General features: G+C 41.2%; 2 protein-coding genes across 2 annotated transcripts; both read right to left on the bottom strand.

Moving 5' to 3' along the window:
• Positions 1–171: 171 nt before the first annotated feature.
• slc39a8 (solute carrier family 39 member 8) lies at positions 172–9,721 on the bottom strand. The gene is made up of 8 exons (XM_069711730.1): positions 9,251–9,721; positions 8,602–8,764; positions 7,021–7,190; positions 6,817–6,939; positions 3,977–4,144; positions 2,225–2,432; positions 1,432–1,616; positions 172–579 (listed from the first exon to the last, which is right to left on the bottom strand). Exons 1-8 carry the CDS (start codon positions 9,473–9,475, stop codon positions 433–435), a joined length of 1,389 nt encoding a protein of 462 aa, XP_069567831.1. The 5' UTR covers positions 9,476–9,721; the 3' UTR covers positions 172–432.
• Positions 9,722–10,964: 1,243 nt separating this feature from the next.
• On the bottom strand, positions 10,965–19,707 carry manba (mannosidase, beta A, lysosomal). The gene is made up of 17 exons (XM_069711725.1): positions 19,436–19,707; positions 18,360–18,454; positions 18,170–18,275; positions 17,909–18,082; positions 17,327–17,450; positions 16,619–16,788; positions 16,425–16,535; positions 15,678–15,829; positions 15,469–15,586; positions 14,622–14,708; positions 14,363–14,530; positions 14,064–14,282; positions 13,754–13,918; positions 13,251–13,395; positions 12,994–13,136; positions 11,852–12,112; positions 10,965–11,661 (listed from the first exon to the last, which is right to left on the bottom strand). The coding sequence occupies exons 1-17, from the start codon at positions 19,616–19,618 to the stop codon at positions 11,437–11,439; spliced, it is 2,646 nt and encodes an 881-aa protein (XP_069567826.1). The 5' UTR covers positions 19,619–19,707; the 3' UTR covers positions 10,965–11,436.
• Between the last annotated feature and the right edge of the window lie 453 nt (positions 19,708–20,160).

The raw sequence follows: 20,160 nt of genomic DNA on the forward strand, positions 1-20,160 counted from the left end.
TTTCATCTGTATTTACACATGCAATAATAACAGCTCGCGGACTTTGGCACACATTATTGCTCCTGATTCAGAACTAAAAGTTGATTCGCTTCATTTAGCTAAGTAAATAAAATTGAATTTGAATTGAATCGGCCTCAGTGAGGTACAAGAAATGTAAAATATCTCAATATATGAAGACTGAAAAAATAATTTATTGTCTCCTTAAAATAAATCGGACTAGATTTCATACACAGTGATTGTACAGATTTTCCCTTTTTTATGAAGTGAACATTCACTAAATTGAGAGTCCAAAGGTAGAAAAGCATCATTTTGGTTTTGTTTGAACAAAACATTGACTTTACATTCACTTTCCTGCCCAGCTGCAGCAGCTGTGAGCAGAAACAGAAGCAGCTCACTACTATTTCCTCTCTCCAGTTGGAGTCTCAGCCTCTTCTAGCCCAGGTTGATCTCCCCGGCAAACATGGTGATCAGCAATATGATGGCGAACCCGGTGAGCAGCCCCGCGTTCTGGATGAGGAAGAAGATGATCTTGGTGGAAGTTTGCTTCTGTTCCCGTGCGATATTGTCCATCTCTGGGAACTGATATGAGGAGTGAAACAACGCACTGTATTAAATGTGTCAAAACAACCAAAATACTAGGAAGTAATAATATAAAAACAAGAAGTTAAAGGGCTGTTGTTCCTTGTTTTTCCCAAAGCTATAAACCCTTCTCAGCATCAGACTGAAACTGAGTCAAAAATGGGTCAAAATTTCAAGCCTTAACAGAAACAATATTTTAATCATTGTAAAAAATATTCCATGAAAAGACCGAAACCCAAAGCCGGTTATTGTTTTTTCCTTTTCATACACTCCTTCAGTCAAACAATAACTGATGGTTGCAGGTTGTTTTGAAAAACAACTTTCTCCCCACAAAATGGGTATATTTTTCTAGGATATTACCACCTGTGGTGGTGAGAAATTACATCATTTTTGATCTGATTTTAAACGTGCACTTGCTAATTCTTACCACTTGAGGGCAGCACAACATCCAAGCATAACTTCAATCAACTCTTACAGGTCTGTGGAGCTGCTAAATGTTCCACTTCTGTGTATGGTATGCAGTTATCAGAGGTTTTACACTGAAAACAGCCACCTGCAGTTTTGTTTTTGCACAGCCATTTTAAGGCCGTTAGTAGTAAAAAAATAGTTTTATACTGTATTCATAAAGCCATATAAGGACATAATTTCTTTCAAAAATGACTTCGTGTTCAAGGAAAATGCTTGTGGTTCCACTGATCACAAATAACCGGGAGTAATTATAAATGCACACTAAATTAAGACTTGGGTCTGTGGAGTTTAAATATAGACCAAAAAAGTTGCTCCTGTTTTTGTTTTTTTTCTCATGCTATCTGTTGACAAGAAGACATTTCCAGATAATGAAATTCGACTCACCATGTCTGCCAGTGCAATATACAGAAACATTCCTCCTGCGATGGCGAAGATTGCGTTGGGGGCAAAGTTGCTCCCGAGCAGGATGCCGAACACGAGGCCGATGTAACACGACACGGCTGACATCAGGTTGAAGAAAATGGCTTGTGGGATGCTCATGCCTGAATTCAGCAGGATAACAAAGTCACCTGCAGACGAACAAAACACAAGTGTTAAAACATGGCGAAGGCAAAACATTTATTTGTTTTCCGTCTTGGCTGTAAAGTGCATTTTGTGATGTAAAGCGGTTTTCAATGTGCGATTAACAGATTTTTGAAATGATCTTGATTTGACCAACATAATGAAATCTTTGCCTACCCAAAAAAAAACAACTTTTAAGTGTAACTGAAATATTTGAGTTTTTTTTTTTAGCCAAACACAGCTGAGGTTTTTTTTTTTTTTTTTTTTATGTAACATTTTACATCCTCTCTCTTCTCTCCTTGCCATTTCTGTTTTGTCTCTAAAGTTACTGTGAAACGTTTTAAGTTGAAGTCACAGATGCAGCTGTGCAGCATGTTAGTAGATGCTAAAAAAATCTGATTGAGTCTTAATGGGCCTCAGTTTGAATGAAAATATTCATATTTTGTATCAACTTCATTGATGTTTACACATTTGTTTTTGCCACTTTGGAATCTCCACAAAATTTTCAAATGTGATTCGGATGTTTGGAACAGCGTTTGTCAGCACGGCATCACTTTGTGTTGACTCGTGTGGGGGATTGATGAGGTTAAAGGATTTTTCTCCAGCTGTCACTCACCCAGCTCGTGGGGAAACTCCTCGCACACGATGGCGGTGGACGTGCTGAAGCCCGTCAATACCGACACGGTGAACGAAGCGCCGATGGCCAGACCATCGATGAAATTGTGCAGCGCGTCGCTCAGCGTGATCATCCACGCCACCGTCTTGATGTTGCTGATGCGTTGGCCGCGCAGCCAGTGGCACATCATGCCGGACACCTGGGCGTCCTGGGTCGGAGACAGAATGGAGACAGGACGGGTTGAAGACACGCTGCTGCTGCTGGTGTTTGATTTCACCAGAAGATATGCAAACAACGACGTGCACCCAAAAAAGATAACATGTGTCATTCAAGTTCAAATTATCAACAAAATCAAAGACAAAATTTTGCATTTTCTTTTAGCATCCGATCTTTGCTTGTTGCTACATTTTCTTTGTCAATATTACAAAAATAAGAATAAAAGGTTTAGATTTTAAATTAATATCATATACCCTGTGTGGTTAATTTGGACATAGGTGCAGAGGCCGTGATAGATTTCACTTTTAAACATGACTAAGAGTGGACAGTGATGCTTCGAGCTCTGAGGCTGGACTTCAAATCTTCAAGGGAAGCGTTAATATAATTACACTGACACTATTAGCATGCAAACATTACTAATAATCAATAAACACAAGGTGAAGAGGATGATTATAGATTTTGATATTTTTCAATTCTGGGTCTTTATCGGCCCAGCTGCACCGAGTCTGATTAGTTTTGCTGGTAGTCATAAACAATATTAGAGAGAATTTTTGCCTGGATTATGGGGCCAGATTTAGCTGAAGGATCACCGAAGCTGATTAAATCCACAGTGACGGACATGTCACTTCCCCAAACTCGAGGTGGCGCCAGACGGAAGATCACAGAAGTCCGCAGGACATTTAACATCAGTTGGACCAACAGACAAACAGTCCTTGCTGCTGCCAGCAAGACGCCGCTAAAAGCTTTAATCAGCGAAGCGTGCGTCCATCTGGGGTCCTCAAAATGTAACAGATACTAATGGGACATATTTTCTCTGAGTAGAAGCACTGCATTTGCGTGCGAGTGTTGTTAAAAGGAAACGTGAGCGCAGGCGGACACAAACAGGGTTTTGAGTGAAGATATTCTGCGGGGACAAAACGCCCCTTTGACTCGCCGAGAATAAAGACTCCTTTTGTTAGTCAGCGTTTATCATGAAGGGGGGGGGAAGGATCCGAAGGTCCGAGGCCGACGGCTCGATCGCTCCGTCGTCGTCTGTCTGTGTGTGTTTGTTTGGCGTTTTTGATCCTTTCAGGACCAGATTCCTCCATATGACCCACCAGAGGTTAAATATTAACAGCAGGTCTAATCAGTGTCCCTGATAACGGTGCAATAAATGACTCCAGAGGAAAAACTAAATGTTCAAACTTGTAGAAAAAATTAAGTGTGTCCAAACCAAATTATAAAAACAAAACTTTCTTCTTTTTTTTTTGTCAATATTTTGAAATATCTTCGGCTTTTTTCTTTTTTTCGTCACACACACTCTAATAATAATTTATAAACCGTGATTAACTGTGATCGTGGAAAGTGCAGGACAGCAAATCTCTATCAGGTACAGTCGGTGCAGATAAGATTTCAGGGAGGACTCACTGTTTACACTTATCTGCTCATTAGATTAAACAGCGGGCTGAAACCTCGCTGGGTTAGTGTGACATATGTGCACACGGAGCCAATCCGTGCAAGCAGGCAGTAAATCAAAAGCTTCCTGCTCAGTTTTACCTGAGGAGGAGTCGCGTTGGCGTGCGCAGCCTCCGGGATCGCGCTGCTCTTTTCGGTGACGATGGTGGTGATGCTGGTCAGGACTATGGAGTCCTTTTTCTCCAGCAGGTCTCCGTTGTGGAGGTTTTCTGGAGGCGCCTCTGCAGGAGTGAAGTGGCTGTGGCCGTGCTGCCAGGACAGATATGAGAATAGTTAAATAAGCAAAAATGATTAATTTGACCAACCCTTAAAAGTACTTTAACAGTATTTTTTCACACACACAAAAAAAAATCATCCTAAATACCCTTTCAAGTCTCATTACAGCATAAAAAAAAATGTCCACCTGTGCATGTATTCATTCCAAAACTGTAGTAAAGTCTGACTGAATGACACCTTCACACACTAAACCCTCCAGTTCAGACTGGTGTCACTGGGCAGCAACCAACAGAAACACTGTGTGTGCTCCTGGATTAATGTGGAACAAGAGTACGTGTAACAAGACTAATGCTGGCACCAAATTAAATACTAACACTGAAAACACACCTCAACGTTCAAGTACCAGGATGATGAATTCAAAACCATCCAAAAATTTACACTTTTAACCCTCATTGTTTGTCATTGTTGCAATGCAGCAGAAGCTGCAGAACACCTCAATAAAGTGTTGTTTTTTTTTTTTTTACTAAGTACCACCATAATATTACAGAGGACACGAAAACACGGTTATTTCTGGGTAAAATAATTAAAGCAGGCAGATACAGTGGGTACAGAAAGTATTCAGACCCCTTCACATTTTTCACTCTTTGTTTCATAGCAGCCATTTGCTAAAATCAAAAAAGTTCATTTTATTTCTCATTAATGTACACTCAGCACCCCATGTTGACAGAAAAAAACAGAAATGTAGAAATTTGTGCAAATTTATTAAAAAAGAAAAACTGAAATATCACATGGTCATAAGTATTCAGACCCTTTGCTGTGACACTCATATTTAACTTACATGCTGTCCATTTCTTCTGATCCTCCTTGAGATGGTTCTACTCCTTCATTGGAGTCCAGCTGTGTTTAATTAAAATGATTGGACTTGATTAGGAAAGGCACACACCTGTCTATATAAGACCTTACAGCTCACAGTGCATGTCAGAGCAAATGAGAATCATGAGGTCGAAGGAACTGTCCAAGGAGCTCAGAGACAGAATTGTGGCAAGGCACAGATCTGGCCAAGGTTACAAAATAATTTCTGCAGCACTCAAGGTTCCTAAGAGCACAGTGGCCTCCATAATCCTTAAATGGAAGAAGTTTGGGACGACCAGAACTCTTCCTAGACCTGGCCGTCCAGCCAAACTGAGCAATCGTGGGAGAAGAGCCTTGGTGAGAGAGGTAAAGAAGAACCCAAAGATCACTGTGGCTGAGCTCCAGAGATGCAGTAGGGAGATGGGAGAAAGTTCCACAAAGTCAACTATCACTGCAGCCCTCCACCAGTCGGGGCTTTATGGCAGAGTGGCCCGACGGAAGCCTCTCCTCAGTGCAAGACGTATGAAAGCCCGCATAGAGTTTGCCACAAAAACACATGAAGGACTCCCAGACTATGAGAAATAAGATTCTCTGGTCTGATGAGACCAAGATTGAACTTTTTGGCGTTAATTCTAAGCGGTATGTGTGGAGAAAACCAGGCACTGCTCATCACCTGCCCAATACAATCCCAACAGTGAAACAAGACAATGACCCTAAGCACACAGCTAAAATAACAAAGGAGTGGCTTCGGAACAACTCTGTGACCATTCTTGACCGGCCCAGCCAGAGCCCTGACCTAAACCCAATTGAGCATCTCTGGAGAGACCTGAAAATGGCTGTCCACCAACGTTCACCATCCAACCTGACGGAACTGGAGAGGATCTGCAAGGAAGAATGGCAGAGGATCCCCAAATCCAGGTGTGAAAAGCTTGTTGCATCATTCCCAAGAAGACTCATGGCTGTACTAGCTCAAAAGGGTGCTTCTACTCAATACTGAGCAAAGGGTCTGAATACTTATGACCATGTGATATTTCAGTTTTTCTTTTTTAATAAATTTGCACAAATTTCTACATTTCTGTTTTTATCTGTCAAGATGGGGTGCTGAGTGTACATTAATGAGAAATAAAATGAATTTTTTTGATTTTTAGCAAATGGCTGCAATGAAACAAAGAGTGAAAAATTTAAAGGGATCTGAATACTTTCCATACAAACCACTGTATGGGTAATTGCAGGTGATGCATTCAAAGTGTGCGATTCGAGACAACAAAGGTGTAGGGTTTGCTACACAAGTAAGTGTACTAACAAGTCAGAGTACAACATGTGAGTGCACTAATGAAAGTAAACAGTATAAGAGTCTGCAGCTGAATACTAACATAAGCATGCTAACATGCTGATGGTAAAGTATAATGTTTTAACATCTTAGTTTTGCTAGCGTTTGCTAATTAGCTCAAGGCAGCAGAGGCTGATGGGAACATCTTTAGTTCTCCACCTTAACCTGGTTTTTAGGGTTAATCCTCTGGAGACTATGAACCTCTGTACAAAATATAAAATATATCCAATACTTCATCAATATTTCACACTGTGAACTGACAAAACATTACATTTTACATCCCTGTTTTTGATTTAAATTTAGATTTATTGCCACTTTCACGTTATTTCCTCTCAATATAATCCGTTTATTCTATCACATTTTCATTTTACTGAAAGTAAAGTGCCATGTCTATGATAATAAATGTGTCATTAGGGGCCAAATAAGCCTATAAACTCAAGCTATTCAACAGCAAATATCCACCGACTAATAATTGACATAACTCTGCAAGAAACTCACATCATAAACTGACTTGTTATCTTACCTCATGCTCCACCCCCAGAGCCATTTTCAGGATCTTTTCCACGAAGAAGAGGAGGTAAAACCCTCCAAATATTCCGACTGCTTTCATCACATAGTTGTCCGCTTTCGGATCAAAACCCAGAGCCTGTGGATGAACAGCAGAGTGTTACTTCCTGCTCCAGATCTCTGTTTATCTGTGATCATGTCAACGCCATATCTTACAAACCTCCGGTATGAGCTGGAGCACAGCGTTGGAGAAGAGCGTCCCGATGGCCAGGGCAATGAAGTAGGTCAGCACTTTGGGGAAGTAAGGCTTCTTGGTGAAGGGGATGAGCAGGAGGCCGAGCAGAGACGCCAGGTTGATCACAGTGACGGCCAGGAAGCCGTAACCCCACACTGTGAGGGACAAAATGATGGAGGAACATTTACAAGTCTTTCTCTAAATTTTCTTGAAATCTGTCGTGCAAATTAACAAGATAAACTCTGGAAATGCTGCTGTCATGTGAGGCATTCAAAATCACATTCAAATATTATCCCATGAGGAATATAACTGCTTTAAAAAGACATGTTTTATTTTTCTAATGTCATGTTTTAATGTAATTTTGCTCATTAAAGAGCTAATGTATCTCAAGAGGCCTCCCAATTAAATAAAAGTAAATAAAATGCTTTAAGCTTATTGCTGATGAGTATCTGCATCCTTTTTCACGTCATCAAACTTGAATTTTCTGTAAGTTTAAATTTCCGTTTTAATCAAATACAGTCAAGCTGCATTAAAAGATTGTGTTGAAAGCAATAAATCTAACAGCTGTCTTGAAGTTGAATTACTGCAGAAGATTTGAGGTCATTGAGGTCATTCACTGGTCACTGTGTTGGAGAGTCTCTGTGGGTTTTGTTTACCCTGAGTTACATCTTGAAGATGGTACTTCCTCTCAGGCGGTCTAAAAAAATCCTGCATCCTTTACCAAGACTTTGCACACACAAAACCGAAAAAATGAGAAGCTGGGGGCAGCACACAAGGCAACGATAAGAGCTACCTGAAAGGCTTAATTCAGTGCAAAAAAGTCACCTTAACCTCCAGCCAATGTTGGTTTTCTTCCTGTTAAAAAAAGAGTTTTTGGTTCCCGCTGTAGGAGGATTTATTCCTGTTAAAAGTTAGTCTTTCCTTCCTGTCGCTGGAGGTTTTCTTCAGTTTAAATGAAGTTTTCCTTCCAGCTTTCGCTTATTTGGGAATTGTAAAATTGTTGGTTTCCCGTCTGAAGTGCACTGTTCTACATACATTGCTCTTTGTAGCGGCCTCTCATCATCTGCATTTAATCGCAAAAATGAATTACTCAAACTGTCATTAAACTGTTATTCACTCCTAATGATATGTCCCTTTTTTTTAAATACTATTTATTTGCACAAGAGAAATTGTGTTCGGGCCGGCATAGGAACCAGCATGAGTCGTGAACAACAGTCACAGTTGGCTGTAAGTGTGTCAACAGCACCGAGGACGGCTGTGTGTCGGTCAGTGGATTGGAGAGTCAGCCCAGGACAACGTGGACACACACAGGAAACACTGGAAGTCGAATCAGGGTAACATGAGACACTTACAGTTACAACCTACTCATTTCATCGGGTAGAAAACCCTGTCAGCTTTAAAGAGCATCCTCCATCCACAAGATTGTTCAGAGACCAGTGTGTCGGTGTGGACGAAAGCACCGCCAGACCTGATTCAAGGCAACAAACCCCCTTGAACTGCGAATTATTTGAGTTGCGGGGGTCTTGACAAATAAGCCGGCGTTATGGGGACGATGAAGCAACTCACCCATGTAGTCGAGAGGCAGAAGAGCCTTGGCGGTGGTGAAAGGGCAGGAGGGCAGCAGCACCTGGGTCAACACAGCAGGGCAGATTTTCCCCAGATGTCCCACAGTCAGCTGACTGACATTACTGAACCCGAAGTGGGACAAGATCTCTCCTGCGGAGGGACACTGAGGGGCAGAAAGACTTTATTAGACATCTTTTTATTGCTTTTATTTATTTTCTGAAAGACTTTGTATTGCTTCTTTTTATACAACACATGTTTATAAATAAAGTTTTATTATTATTTTTGGTGGTAGGTGATGAAACAGCAACAACAACAAAAAAGATTCAAAAGACAACTATAATGAATTTAAGTGGGGAATACATGTATTACATGACCTATTTCAGGACAGAAATCTTCTATATAACATTTTAAAATGGAAAAACCATGACCATAAATTTGATCAACAATATACAGGTAATAAAACAGTCGTTTAAAGCATTTATTGCTACTATAAAATGTCAAAACAGCAAATATAAAAATTAAATACGTTTATTATGAATTAAAAATGAGACTGAGGTGATTTTTTTTTTCTAGAATAATCCTTGTAAAAATATCCAAATGACTAATAATGATCTTAAAAACACGCATTACATCCTAAACATTTACGTACGTCCTGGTTCTCCAGTGGATTTTGCTCCGTGATTAACTCAGACCTCCTGGCTGAGATTAGCAGCAGTAAATCCTCCAGATTCTCTGTTGTGATGGATTGATTTTCTCCATAATAGTGTAAAATATTCTCCAGAAACGCCTGTCCATCCCGCGCGACAACGTTTACGCTCTGTGCCGTTGTAATAAAAACCAAAACACACGTGATAAAACATCTCGGGTCAAACATTTCTACTGTAAATAGTTAGATATTTTCCTTTGAAAAAAAAAAAAAAAAAAAAATCCGCTACTTCTGCCCTGATGAAAGCATTTTACTCTGCTACCAAAATCACGACGTCCGCGGCGTCTTTACGCAGCGCAGAGTCCCATCCATGGCACTGTCGGAGCACAAGTCGGGTTTTAGTCTTGGAGGGTTTTCTGCGGTCTGATTTTAACTGTTTCGAGGTTCGGCTCTGGTTGGTCTATCAGGAACGTCTGAGGTCGGTCGGGTTCAAAGATCACAGAGGAGAAAAAAAAAAAAACATGGAGGTGACCGACCTCGTGTTCTCACTGTTTCAAAACTTTCTTTTGTGATTGACTTTCTCAATAAGTTTCTCACACACACACACACACACACACACACGCACGCACGCACAGGCACGCGCGCGTACACATGCGCGCGCGCACACACACACACACTTTAGGTATTATTTTGCAGAGAGCATCCGTGTTGCTCAGTTTACAGCTGCGTGTTTGATCAATTATGAAGCAGCTGGAAGTTAAAAAATAAACAAACACGAGTTGTTGTTTTTAAAGGTTTCGGTCGCCCTCTGGTGGCCGCTGGTAGTCAATGCAGGATAAAGGGCCAAGCTCATTGAACACATTAAACTGATTTAAAAAAAATTAAAAAAAAAACATAAGACAATGATTAATGTGGAATATAGATCTGCTTAGTGCATATGAGGGCTCATATGTTGTACGCTAATACAATATAATTTGGGTTGTCTTCCACCTAAAAGTCATGTATATTGATGTATTCTTTGTTGGTTGGTGGAGGTGGGGGTTGTCTTCCTTCGCCCCCTGGAGTCCTCCAGACAGCCATCTGATAATGCCTCAAAGAACAACTGTATGTGACCCCACAGGTTGCAGACCTCCTACTGTGACCTTTTGGTTTGGCCAAGCAGTATCACTCTCATTTACATACACAGCCTTTTGTCTACACCTTAAGATTGGTAGTGATGGTACGACCTATATGTAAGTAATATGATATGATATATATATATATATATATGTGTGTTGTATTGTTGTAAACATATCCTAGCACAGAAGCACAAAATACATACTGACTGTAAGCATTGTAGAACACATTGCTTATGCAGGAACTTATCACATCGGGGTCACAGTAGGGTGCAACTCACTATCAGATCAAAAGGGGGATGTGGTTCAAACGGAGGACAGTGGAAAAGTACTGAGACAAACATACTATGCAAATGTTCCCGCCTCACTGTAGGTAACACCTCTTCCTATAGTATAAGTGTATGTGCCGGAAAGGGGGAAGTCAGACTCCAACAAAGAGACCTCAGGTTGATGTTGGGCTCTCCAAGATGTCTTGTATGCTATGCAGGATATCTTGTAAACTACGCTTAATAAAAATCAACTAAGACCGGTAAATGCCTAAAGACTGCTTCTATCAACGGACTCGGGGAAAACAATTGGGGACAACAATTTGAGATACAACATTAACCAAATATGAAACTTTAATGTCAAAAACAAACCTGTACAAACTGTTCTACTGCATGTGAAACAAAATGATGTCAAGTCTTAGGAGTGTTTGAAAAAAGGAAAGGTCCGGACCAAACAAGGCAGACTAATAATGTCCAGTTCATCTTGTAAGCCTTGATTAAAGCTGTATTGATCTTTATGTTTTTCTGTGAATGATTGTTTCATGTACAGTAAATATTTATTTATTCTTTTGATTTGAATCCAATCTGTTGTCAGGACCTACAAACCTGTGTTTCAGTGTCTCGTGATGATTTCTTCTCAGAAGAACAAGTTCAAACATTCAGAAAGTTGTCGGAAAGTACGAGAATCCTTCAGACATTCAAATATCCTACAAGCGTCAAGGCTGAGACACTTTTTGAAGGACATTTATCAAAACCTGAGCCGGTTCAGCCCTTCTGTTACCTCTGAACTCAACTGGCTGGTCTTGGGTCAGTACACGTCCCTCAAAGATGTGACGGTGAGGGACGCCGACAGCTCGGCGACGCTGGTGGGACGCCACGCGTTGAAGCTCACTGTCCTGTTTTCGGAAACCATCAGGAAGCCATTGGAGCTGAAACAACCGGCGATGTCTCCCACGTCGAGCCACACGAAGGGAGCCACGGAGGCCGAGTGGAGGGTGACGGAGAAGCCAGTCGGATCCTCCTGCACCTTCGCCTGCAGGGAAATACGCAATTAACGGGTCGTGGTCCCAAAACTAATCACCGCATCAGTGGGTTTCTGAGGATCTTAAATAAGGTTTGACTGAATGTTTTGCTGCAGTCACATGAAGAGTTTCTCTGTTTTAGTCTTCTAAACACTTCATAAACTCCCTGATCTTTCTGTGAAACAAATACGATCTACTGACAGTGATGTTGGGGGTCTGCAGCCCCCGAGCTTCTCTGGGTGAGCACAGGAAGTGGTGGTTGGTGGGACCCTGCTGGCTGCCGCCTTCTTCCTCCAGGCGGAAGGTGAGTACGCAGGTGAGACGGGTGCAGTGTCCACATCCTGCCAGCAGGGCGGCGACAGGCTGCTTGTAAATGGCCACTGCGCTGCCTCCAGTCACTGGCTGCAGGTCCGACCTCAGCGTGCAGACCGGATCCAGATCAGTCCAGGAGTACACAGTCAGCTGAGTGACAAAAGAACAGGTGCATCAGAACAGTAGCAGTTAAATATGTTAGCATGAGTTTAAAATTTTGAGTTCAGATGATCTGCAAACCACTAAAGAGACGTTAAAAAGTAAAAGTTTTTTTTTTAAAGAAAATTAATGGAAAGTGTTTTTCAAAATTTATGAAAAAATTTCACATTAAATAGTCTCTCAAACAATTTCTTGAAATTGTTTGAGAGACTGCAAATTTTTTTTGTGAAAACTATGGCCAACAGAAGCTCTGCTGAAAGTATAAAGAAAAAACCTGGTCATTTCCAACCAGCAACGCTCTGCTCCCTCTCCTCTCACAAATTACTCTTTATCAGGTAGATGTTAAAAACTTGACTCGATATTTTTGCTGCAAAAAACTTTCATACAACTCCACAAATTACATAGTAATTTTGCTGAAAGTTGCTGCAAAATCAAAAAGATTTGATCGCAACAATCACACAAAAAAATGCTGATTCAGAGACTCAAACTAATCAGTGCTGCATCTTTATTTTGATTTGCTATATAGTGTTCAGCTAAATTTGATTGCACACATTAGTTTACTCCAAGTTGTGTATAAAATGACGTATGAAGAACGAAGTTCATAAAATATTTTGTTTCCATTACCAGAAATACCCTTACCATTACCCATATTAGCATCTTAAATTGAAATAAATAGAGTATTGTACTTTCAGAAAACAAATTTTTCTTTTATTTTCATGATTTTTTGCACAAAAACCCCAATCATAAAAGCTTAAAAGGAATCACATGCAGAGGAAATGAAAATATATTCATTATACGGCTGTTTTATTCATATTATTATCATATTTATTCAGGTTTTTTTTTATGTACAGCTAACACTTTAGAAAACGTACCACAGCTCTAAGCTTCAGGTCACGACTCAGGTCGGAGACAGCGTAGATGAGCAGCGTGTCGTCGTCCTCGAAGCCGACGGGAAGGACGGCGGCGAAGAAGCTCTGTGCAAAATAATGCAGCATCTTCCACTTCCCACCGAACTCTGAGAGACAACCAGGAAGTGATACGGGATTATTCTGCAACACTCACGTCTAATCCCAGTCAGTGCACAAGAAATGATTTATAGGTTTCCACTACAATGTGTCCGTTTACTCACCAATCGATGACCAGGAAGGCGCCTGCCAGATATCATTGAGCTGCCAGTAGAGGGCGCCCATCGTCTGACCTTTGCCCTCGATAATTTCACTCCGACTCCGCCGATAAAACTCAGTCTGAGCCTTCACACACTGGGCCTGCATCACCTGCATGTTTCACATAACCAGCAATATTTACACGCAGCATGAGATGTGATCCAGAGCAGAGCTGTCATATTATTTCTTTAAATCTCACACAGGTTAAAGGAAGAGTTTGGAAATGTTAACGTCTGCTGACGTCTCTCGTATCTTTACTGTAAATATGAAGCTGCAGTTCGCTGACGATTGTGATGTTTACCCGCGTGATGTTTGTGATGTTTACCCGAGTGATGTTTGTGATGTTTACCCGAGTGATGTTTGTGATGTTTACCCGAGTGATGTTTGTGATGTTTACCCGCGTGATGTTTGTGATGTTTACCCGCGTGATGTTTGTGATGTCTACCCGCGTGATGTTTGTGATGTTTACCTGCGTGATGTAGAGCGTATCAGTAAATCTCTTGAGTGGATCCGTTGAGTTCGGCAGGTTGAAGTGGAGACCGGCCTGCAGCAACATCTGCTGGTTTCCGTCTGCGTGATGTTGACGGTGGAACGTGAAGTTACTGTCGTAGCTCCAGTCTTCTGGAACGGAAACCTGCAGCGTCGTAAAAGCAGGAAAAACATGCATTGAGGTTTAATGTGGCTTAAAGGACACAACATTAGTGTCTGAAATTAAAAAGTAACTACTTAAATCTTCAGATAAAATGAACAGTAAAAATAAGATGTTGATGTACGGTTACCGGCTGCAGAGTGGAGAAGGACGGCCAGGACTGGAAGCCGTACTCGGAGGCGAAGCGCGTCCGAGGGAACGTCCTCCAGTCCCAGCAGTCCAGGGTGTAGCTGTAGAAATGAGTGTCTCCGTAGTGAGGGTCGTAAGGGTTCGCTGCCACCCACCCCTCCTGCTCCGACTCGGCCCCGTTGGTCGGGCTGGAGACGAGGAACGGACGACTGTGGTCCTCCTGGGGGGACGGATTCAGCCTCGTCACATGGGTGCGTCTCCAAGTTTTCAAACACAAATCCCCGTGTTTCTTCTTCTCACCTCTTGCACGATCTTCCGTATGTTGTTCACGTACAGCGTCACATAGTCCTTCACGTACGTTGGCCTCTGGGAAGATGGGATGTCGAACCAGTCTGTTGCCAGAGCAGCCTCGTTCTCATTGTTCCCGCTCCAAATTATTACAGACGGGTGGGACTTCAGGCGCTGAACCTGACGGGTGAAAACGAGACAAAAATCAGGACACCAAAAAAAATTGACACAGCCGCTCTGTAAACGTGTAATCTCACCTGTGTTCACTCACCTGCTGGACGACCTCCTCTCTGACGGTCTGGATGAAGTCGTCCTCGGTGGGGTACATGGCGCAGGCAAACATGAAGTCCTGCCACACCTGAACACACAGGTTCATATAGAAATACAGTCATCTGTGCTGCTATTCTTCAGTAAATTTTATGTATGTTATGACACCTTCTTAATATTTTTTATTTACACTGTTTATTTATTTGTATCAGATCTGAACAAAACTACCAGGTTTCTGTATAAGATCTGGCTGAAAATTTACTGAAGGTGCAGACAAACACATCCAAAATCCAAATTACACGATGAGAACATCATGAAAATATGATTGCTTTTATGATTTCATTGTCTTTTACCTGGTCTTTCTGCTTTTATTGTGTCGTCTAATGAACTCTGTTTTTTAGTTTTTACAGCTTTTTGGTCAAACACTGTTTCTATTGTGCTTCTTAATTAAAGTCCCTCTAGTGGATGAACGTGTGTATTACACATTTTACCAGGTTGGTTTTAGCAGCGTCAACGAATGACTTCAAATATAAAGATCTGAATCCAGTTTTTAGACCCGTGAACCCAAATAGTTCCTGATGCAAAGAGGAGGTTGTTTTCTGGACTTTTATTTTTATGTCTCTTCATGCAGACGATGTTCTCCTCTTTTATAACACATTTAAAAAAAAATTAAAACCTAAAAGGATGAAGCCACTTGACATTGACAAGGTAATAGAAAACGTAAACCATACTTTGTTGTAAAATTTTTACCTCTTTGCTGCATCTGTAAGCAACAACATAAAGAAACGTGGCTGAATTGTGACACTTTTATCTTAATGTTTACACGTGTAGATCAGTAGAGTATCAATTACCATGATCCCCATCTCATCACAGATGTCATAGAATAGGTCCTGTTCGTACACTCCTCCTCCCCAGACCCTGAGGGCGTTCATGTTCGCGTCCACTGCTGACTGCAACAAGTTCCTCAAGCTGCGGGACAAACAGAGAGCAGGTACATGTAGGTTCAGAAGTTCAAAGCTGGATGTAAAAGAATCGAGCAGCTTTTACAAACCAAACTCACACAGCGGGGGTGACTCGGTCCTGGAAGGAGTGCGCCGGGATCCAGTTGGACCCTTTCAGGAAAATCGGTTTCCCATTGATGCGAAAGTAAAAGCTCAAGCCGGGAGATCCAGGAAGCGGCTCCTGGACGAGTTCCACCGAGCGAAAGTACACCTGCAGCAGAGGTAACCGTCAGCACTTCCAATTAAATTCACAGAAACAACTGTATTTTAATCCCAAATGCTCTGACTGCTGCGATTTTAGTTTCAACTGTGACCACCCTAAACAGTAACAGCTCATTTTAACTTGGTGAAAGGGGCATTAAAACATAAACTGACTGAGAAAATCGGTGAAAAAAGGCAAATATGTCTTGAGAATTTGAACTTTGGCACACAGAAATCTTTTTTTATCTTTATTTTATCAGATTTGAACACATAATAAAGGCTGAATCAGGACTTTTAATTGGCTCTTTATAGATTTGGGGTAATTTCAAAAGCATTTCTATCAAATTTATGACATTATCTTGGACAGAAACATCAACATGCAAATTTGCCTTCGACTTTGTGTCTTAAAATTTCCGTCACGTTCAGTTTTTTCTAACTTTGTATTTCCTGAACATGAACAACCTCAAGATTTACCAAAAAGAAAAAAAATAATAATGTCGGTGGATTTTCTCTATTTGAACTCCCTGTTGCAGCCCCACATGGTGATTTAAGACACATATTAATGAGGTTTTACACCAAAACATTGGCTGGCAGTGGCCTCTGACCTTAGACTCTGTGCTGAGGACTAAAACTCCATCCTGAAATCCTCTGACAGTGAGGTGGTAAGACGGTTGGTCGCCGTGTCCGCTCGGCCACCACAGCTTCACCCGGCTGCTCTGGAGGAAGAAAAAACTTTTAGCACTGTGAATTTCTTTTTTAACAAACTGCATTTTTTTTTTAAACAACCGGTTTCCGGCACCGTGCTGATGAGTAACGTGAAGCTGTTCTTGTTTTTTCCTGGTTGGAACCGAGTCGGGAAGGTTTGCTCCGAGTCCAGCTCCTGTACGGAGAGCGTCACTCGGCCGTCTGTTGTCTGAACTGCGTCGACGAGAAGCTCCACCCGCACCGTCCACTGGGAGCTGCTGAGATCTGCACAGAAAAAACAAACAGATTATATGAAGCAGATTATTAGTAAAATGGCACAAAAGGAAACAAACACTGTAACTGATTAAATAAAACAATCTAAAGATGCAATTACACCTGAAACAGGACAGATTTGTTCTGTCACTGGGAGGAAACGTCTGCATGAGTTTATTTGTTTACAAGGATATTTCCACAATGTTTTGCTTTCAACTGCTTCAGGAAGTATTGAGAGTTTCACGCTGACTTGAACTTTCCCAGAACTTCCTGGACAACTGTCATGATGGCATGAAAATCCTCTGCTCTGCTTTCTGAAGAAGCAGGATTCAAGGCAACTCTCAGCAGAAACACAAACTGCCTTTTATTTGTCGGCTGGTTGCGTCTTACACAATCGCTCTTATGCAACAGATAAATAATGCAACGCTTTCTATCAGACCAGACGAGTCCTTTAGAAAGTCTCCTTACGCCTGAAAGCCTCGCCTCAGTATCTGCACTGTGGTTTTTTTTTTGCCTGCAGTGGAAGGTTGGAGGTAGAGATGAGGCGTACTGTAGAGAGGAACAGAGGAAACCTGGATGAGCCGCAGAGCATCAAACGCCTCCAGTCCAACTCCTTTCCAGAGTCCCAGCGTGGGGAAGGAAGGACCCCAGTCCCAGCTGAAGGAGCTCTGCTCCTGCAGCAGAACGGAGGACGTGAAGGTCATTTATTCAAATATGAACAGCAGAAATTAACACAGAAAAACAGGCCGAACCAAATATAGTAATCTAAAAACAATGAACACATTTTAAGTCAACCACAAAAGACTGCACTTCAAATAAGAATAGACGGTACGTTCCAACACTAAAGACGTATTGCACAAGCGAGACTATATTTCATAGCTTAAATTTAAAAACCAAATATTGCACAGCCAGTTTATGTATAGCGTGGCATATTGCAAAATCTAAAAATACATTCAACAGTTTCTCTGAGTATCAGAACCTGCGGCTACAATTTCAGATTTATCCTGGTTGAGCTGCAGAAAATATATAGAAAATATCTCAAATCTATTTTAAAAAGGAAAACAGAGAGAGAATGTCTCTGATTTTATTTTGTGGAACGGAGGTGAAACATGGTGGGACACACAGTATTTACCTTTCTGATGAAATTCACGTGACATTCCCCCTTCTGGACGTCCGGAGGACATTCAGGAGGGACTCTGTAGGACGAATGAGCTCTCCGTCTCTCGGTAGCGTAAAGAAGCGGAGACAGCAGAGCCACATTCAGCACGTTGTCTCCGTCCTTCAGCAGGTGTCTCACCGAGAAGTCCTGCACCGTCGCAAACAGAAGACATCTCAGAGAGGAGGAGTCACAGTGGTGACGCGTCGTGAACTGATCGTTTTACACTCAACATACATATCTACGAAACATGTTGTCCGTCTCTCCGACAACGACCCCGTTGAGCGAAACCGATGCAACCGTGTCCACGCCGTCAAAGATGAGACGCACCTGCTGTGTGACCCTGTTAGTGCAGAGAAAACACACCAGTCAGGACACTTAGAAAGACTTAAAAAAACTAAAAAACAATCTGTGTTATTCTACTGACCTCAGCTCGGCCGACACAGTAAATGTGGTCGTGTACGTCCAGTTGTCGAGAGCAATCCAGCGATAGGACGCATCGTTGAACCTGAAATACGGGTCCTAAAAAGACAAGAGAGGACATTTTTAAATGTAATTTCATTCCTCTCTCAGTTTGAAGGCTCTAAAAGGTGATTAAAAGAAAAAGGAAGAAGAAACGAGGTCTATTTGTCCACATTAACCCCCCAAATTGTCTCAAAAGCTAAATCATTTATTTGTGTTTATTTCTATTTAAATGTGTTTCACGTCTTTCTACTCACTGCCAAGAATTTGTTGGACCTAAAACAGCCAAATTAAAATACACACTTTAAAAAAATATGCAAATTAAATTAGTTCTTAAATGTACTTTTAAAAAGTTGTCCAAAGAGTGTTAGAGGCTCTGGTTTTTGTTAGTGGCGGTGACTTGTCAGCGTGTTTGGGTGGAGCATAATATTTAAACATGACACAACAATAAAAATATGTTGTAGTGTGTTTGGGATCGTTGTCATGTTGTAAAAATGTCTCCTCCCAAAAATCTTGAGGCTTTACAATCGTGTAAACAGGAATGAGAAAGAAGTGAGGTGACAGTGACCTTTGACCTCTGACCACCAAAATCTTATCCCATTATTATTATTATTGGCACTCTGTGATTTGTCTGTCAAGTTTGAGGAAATTCCCCCAAGGTGTTCTTGAGATATTGTGTTCACAAAAAGGGGACGGACGCCTGAGAGGGACGTGAGGTCACAGGGACTGTGAACTTTGACCTTCGGCCACCAAACTCGACTCAGCTCATCTTTGGGGTCCAAGTGAATGATTGTGGCACATGAAGAAATTCACCTCAGATGTTCCAGAGACATCATGTTCATGAGAATGGGTCAAAATGGGAGTCAGAGTGACCTTAACCTTTGAGCTTCAAAATCGTATCGTTGGTACCAAGTGAATCTTGTATTGTACTAGGTAATTTTTTTTTATTTTTTTTTTTAGATAACATGATCTGACAACACTAAAACATACGATTTTTGATAATAATTTCTGCAAAATAATAAAATTACTAGTAATTCCTACCAGGATGACTCCCTGCTGCTGCAGAGCGGAGTGAACACAGCCGGGCACCTGCGCAGGCAACGACACGGACCCGTTGGAGTTCAACAGCCTCCATTTGCCGTTCAGACTCAGCAGCTCCTCCGAAGAAACTCCGTAAAACAAACACAACAAAACACAAACAAAACTGTCTACAGGCGGTATCATAGTTGACGGGTTGTTATAAGTGTAAAAAGTCCACGACACCTTCTTCAAAAAAGTACCATCTTGTGGGGGTTTTCTGTTTACCAAACTGTTTTTCCGTCTTTGTCACGTGACTCCCCCGCGGCAATCAGCTGACAGCAGGGCGGAGGTTTTGGCGCGAAAAGGTTCGACCGTTTAATGTTTTATAAGGATTTGTGGTTGAAAGAAACACCTGTCAAAACTTCAATTTAAAAAAAAAAAAAAGTGTTATTTAATAGTTTTTGTATTTAAAATGTAAACAGTAGTAAATATGATAAAAATAATAATAATAATAATTGTCAATTTGAACTTATTTGTCCAAAGAAATTGTGTAGAATCTAACATGTAAACTCCAGGAAGAAATGCTAAATCTTAAATACAAAATTGGCAGATACTTAAAAATGTTGAACAAAAGTTCAGTCTGTTAGCTTAATATTCATAGTAATCAACATGGTCTGACCATAATAAAAATACTATATTTACCTCAGAAGAAAAATATTTATCTTTAAATTTAACATCCAAATACA

This window comes from Brachyistius frenatus, unplaced genomic scaffold (assembly GCF_029030835.1).
Source record: "Brachyistius frenatus isolate BFR_SWC_R1_liver_20210118 unplaced genomic scaffold, ASM2903083v1 Contig_102, whole genome shotgun sequence".
Taxonomy (NCBI): domain Eukaryota; kingdom Metazoa; phylum Chordata; class Actinopteri; family Embiotocidae; genus Brachyistius; species Brachyistius frenatus.

Excerpts from the sequence above, each read along its gene's own strand:
- manba (XM_069711725.1), bottom strand. The coding sequence starts at position 19,618 with ATGATACCGCCTGTAGACAGTTTTGTTTGTGTTTTGTTGTGTTTGTTT. Across the intron at positions 18,276-18,359 it reads ACTGTGTCGGCCGAGCTGAG|GGTCACACAGCAGGTGCGTC; the intron begins GTCAGTAGAATA and ends CTGCACTAACAG. Across the intron at positions 17,451-17,908 it reads ACGTGAATTTCATCAGAAAG|GAGCAGAGCTCCTTCAGCTG; the intron begins GTAAATACTGTG and ends GTTCTGCTGCAG.
- slc39a8 (XM_069711730.1), bottom strand. The coding sequence starts at position 9,475 with ATGTTTGACCCGAGATGTTTTATCACGTGTGTTTTGGTTTTTATTACA. Across the intron at positions 4,145-6,816 it reads CTCTGGGGGTGGAGCATGAG|CACGGCCACAGCCACTTCAC; the intron begins GTAAGATAACAA and ends CTGTCCTGGCAG. Across the intron at positions 580-1,431 it reads ATATTGCACTGGCAGACATG|TTCCCAGAGATGGACAATAT; the intron begins GTGAGTCGAATT and ends TCCTCATATCAG.